This window comes from Mirounga angustirostris, unplaced genomic scaffold (genome assembly GCF_029215605.1).
Source record: "Mirounga angustirostris isolate CCGP_5_RB_7025 unplaced genomic scaffold, mMirAng1.0.hap1 SCAF_5, whole genome shotgun sequence".
In the NCBI taxonomy this organism is placed as follows: Eukaryota; Metazoa; Chordata; class Mammalia; order Carnivora; family Phocidae; genus Mirounga; species Mirounga angustirostris.
In genome coordinates, this window is record NW_026991713.1 from 117,634,293 (window position 1) to 117,638,160 (window position 3,868).

General features: G+C 53.5%; 1 protein-coding gene across 1 annotated transcript; it reads right to left on the reverse strand.

Moving 5' to 3' along the window:
• Positions 1 to 848: 848 nt before the first annotated feature.
• On the reverse strand, positions 849 to 3,626 carry OTUD1 (OTU deubiquitinase 1). The gene has a single exon (XM_045874290.3). It carries the CDS (start codon positions 3,243 to 3,245, stop codon positions 1,800 to 1,802), a length of 1,446 nt encoding a protein of 481 aa, XP_045730246.1. The 5' UTR covers positions 3,246 to 3,626; the 3' UTR covers positions 849 to 1,799.
• Between the last annotated feature and the right edge of the window lie 242 nt (positions 3,627 to 3,868).

Below are 3,868 nucleotides of genomic sequence, written 5' to 3' on the forward strand. Positions count from 1 at the left end.
CGTGAAATATAAACATACGAACTATCAACTGTAAAGTAAAACATCTGAACTAGCTGTTTTTATTCTGCAATAAACAACATACCCAGATTATGTCTACAGGTGTACTTATCCACTAAATCCAATAACACATCTCAAAATTAAGAGATTCCCGTGGTCTCAAGATGCCAGACTGGATAAAAATTAGGACACTGTTTTGGTTATGCCCTGAAACATTTAAATCTGTGCTGAGAGTAAGTGAAACACAAAACTATGATAATTAAACGCTGTGCTGGTTAACATAGTACTTGCTCTTGTTTATTAGCCAACAGGTACCTCTATAGTTTTAGACAGGAATTATAACTAGAAATAATGAGAGCAATGTCCTGAATTACTCCATCTTTCAAAGTATATTTAACTAAGACTTATCCTTTGAAATTACTAATGATTATCCTACCCTGTTCATGTGAGAACTTAAGAAATTTCCCTCTTAATTCTGTGACATCTTTACACATGAGAAAAAATGGTATACATGTAAGAGACGCTCCTACAAGTGTCACGTCTTAATTGAAAAACCACCTTGGCCAAAAAGACGTTGTAAAAGTAAAATTACACATTTTATTCATTCATTCCATCAGCTGAGAATCGCTCTATTGTACAAATACAGTATTGTACAAAAAAATCACAAAATGTTACAAAATAAAAAAAAGTACAAACTGCAGTACTTAATAAATATGACTAGAAGTAAAGTGGAAATGAGATAGATTTTAGGTTGAACATTGTTTGACCCAGCAAACCATACAAGATCTGTTTTTACAGACATTTTTATTTGTACATAATACAGGGCAATCCTATTTTGCTTTTTCAAAGAATTTAAAAGGAATAAAATATTAAGACAGTATTCTCCTGCTATAAAACAACTGCCAAGGTTGATTCGAGGCATTTATGCTAGTAATTTCTTAAATCTTAGTTGAATCCAAGAAGCTATATAAAGCAGGAGGCTTATCTTGTCTCAAGGTTAAAATGCTTTTATAACAAAATGACAAATATAAATAAAAACAATCAGAGCGCCAGACAATCTACTCTAAATGCCAACCAAAGTACAGAATAGTCATCACTCTGCCATCAGCAAATATCAGACTTTCATTCAAGTAAGACCTGGTACTATCCCTTAAAGAAAATTCTTCCTACAACCTTCCCTTTTCTCTTTAAAAGGTTGAGCATTTCTAGAAAAATAATGATTTCCAAAACAATTGTTTTTCATTAAAACGGAATGGGCCAATCATCTGGCAACACAAATGCATCAATATCCGTTTGAAATAATTATCTAAGAATCGTAAAATTCAAATAGAACAACATAAAATAACTACTAAATCAGAAACTCTGTTCAAAGTAATAAACTTCATATAAAGCACTTCTCTGGCTTTATGCTGGAAAGCTGTTTGTCAAAATGGAACACGTCATAGATGAAGGTAACACCAATTTTTAAAAATGTTGTGCAAAAATACATTTTTATAGAAAACAGATGATCAGGAATGAACAAATTTACACCGTGAGAAACTAGCTTGCAAATTAAGTAGTGGCCAACTTTATACAGCAAATTATAAATAGCAGTAGGATCACCCAAAGCCATCATGAAACATCATTTAGGTGCCCAGCAACCTTCAGCTCTGAGGAGAAAACATTCCAAAAATGATTAAGGCATTATACCTATGGTAAATCTACTAGGAAGTTTAAAAGTGCTATTACCCTGATTAGAGTTCATAATTCTCCCAACACAAATTATGTATGCAATTCTCCCAGGGTGTAGGTTTCCAGACACTTCAAGAGCATGCATTTTGTTCAATATACATTTTGGATAGGGATATGGCCATGGATTTCGCAAGTTCTTCATCGCGTTTTCTTTGCACTTGAGTCTGTCTGCACCAATTGTCATACTCTGGGTTGGGATAGGAGTGATCAAACACCGCATCATAATGTCCATTACTGAGCCAACTGAGCCAAATGCTAGGCCTTAGGGAATCCTCTGGGCCCAAATAGTGAATCATGGTAGACACTGTGGGGCTCTCCAACCTCCCTCCAGTAGTTAAATGTATATTCACATTCAACATCTGCCCCATGGCCAGCAATTCCGGGTAGCCGGCCCACGCCCCGTCTTGAGCAGCAGCGATGATGAACTCCCCCACGTCGCCCTCAATCAGGGGGCTAAAGTGGTCGAGATGATCGGCGATGTAATGCACGGTCTGTTCCCTCAGCTCCCGGTGCAGGCTCTGGTCTCCGTACACCGTCTTGCTGACCGCTCGGTAGAGGCAGTTGCCGTCGGGAATGATGTGAAATCGGTACTTACTCCTCTGTCGCAGGTACTTGTCCTGCCTCTCCACCTCCGCCAGGTACAGGGCCAGTTTCTCGTCTCTGGGATCCGACCTGGAGGCGATCACCGCCTCGGCCGCGCCGCTCGGGGCCGCGTCGCCGCTCCGCGCCGGGGGCGCCTCCGCCTCCGGGTCGGGCCGCCGTGCCTCTTCCGCGCCGGGAGGGTCGCTGCGGTCGCCCGCCCTCTCCCAGCCCCGGAGACTCCTCTCTGCCGGGTGCTCCTCGCCCCACGGCCCGGGGCTAGGCTCCGGGCTCCCCGGGGGCGGCGCGGGGCCTCGGTGCTTGGCGGTGGCCAGGGCCTGGCGGTGCTCGCTCAGTCGGAAGTTTCTGTCGGGACCCTCCCGGGCCGCGTTCAGGCCCGCAGGCTCGGGGCAGTCGGGCCTCAGCAGCTCCTCCAGGAGCCAGGCCGAGGAGCCCCGGCGCGGCGGGACCGGGGCGCCGGGCGCCGGGGCCAGCAGGAGGCAGCGGCTGCGCTGGGAGGCGGGCGCCGCGGCGCCGGGCTCGGGCCCGTGCAGCAGGAGCCGGTCGGCGCCCAGGGCCCGCACGGTGATCTGCGCCGTGGACGTGTAGTGCGGCGGCAGCGGCGGCTTGCAGGACCCGCCGGGAGGGCCGGCGGCGGCCGAGGCGGGGGCGGTGGCCCCGGACACCATCTCGAAGCAGGGGGAGAAGGCGGGCATCTTGGCGGCGGGGGCGGCGGCGGCTTCTTGGGGCTCGGTGGCCGCGGCAGGCTGGCACTCACCGGTCTCGGGCTCTGGCTCGCCGCTGGCGGGTCCCGGGGGCTGCAGAGAGACCTTGAAGGGGGCGGCGGCAGCGGCGGTGGCGGGGGGAGCGGGGGCTGCGGCCGTGGGACCCGGTCCCCCGGCTGGGTAGTGGGTGCAGACGCTGCTGTAGAGCTGCATGTCCCTGCCCGCCGCTCGGGCCCCTTATAGGCGCGGCGAGCCCGGGTGAGGGGGACACACCCTCCGGGCCCGGCGGAGGGGGCCGGCCGGGCGCGATGACCCAGTGCACCTAGAATAGAAATGACCGAAGGGCCACCGGCCGCCGGCGCGTCAAGAGCCGCAAATAGCGCCCGGGTCCCCGCCAAATTCCTGCTGCGCCACAACGCGCGGTGGGGGCGGGGAGGGGACGCGCGCTCGACCCCGGCCGGCGCGCTCGGTCCGCAGACCCGGGGCGCCGCGCCCGCTGCCGCTGCTCAGGCCGCGGCGGCCGCTGGGGACTCTCGGAGAAAGCCGCCCGCCCCGCTGGAGCGCGTCCCGCCGGCGAGGAGCAGTGCAGGGCGCGCGGAGGGGCCGGGAGGCGGGGCCGCGGTTGTTTACCTCAGGCCCCGCGGCCGCGTCACGTGGGCCCGCTGGAATGTGCGGCTCGTCGCGGCGCCCCATTCAACAGCGCGGGCTCGCCCCGCCCTCCCCGGCCCGCGCCCCGCCCCGTTCGGCGGACGTCACGGGCGTGGCCCGCGGCGCTGGGGGCGGGCGCGCGGGTGGGGCGCGGGAGGGAGAGCGCTGCGGAGCGGGCGGACTGCGGG

Bases quoted from the DNA above. Each gene is read 5' to 3' on its own strand.
- OTUD1 (XM_045874290.3), bottom strand. From the start codon at position 3,245: ATGCAGCTCTACAGCAGCGTCTGCACCCACTACCCAGCCGGGGGACCG.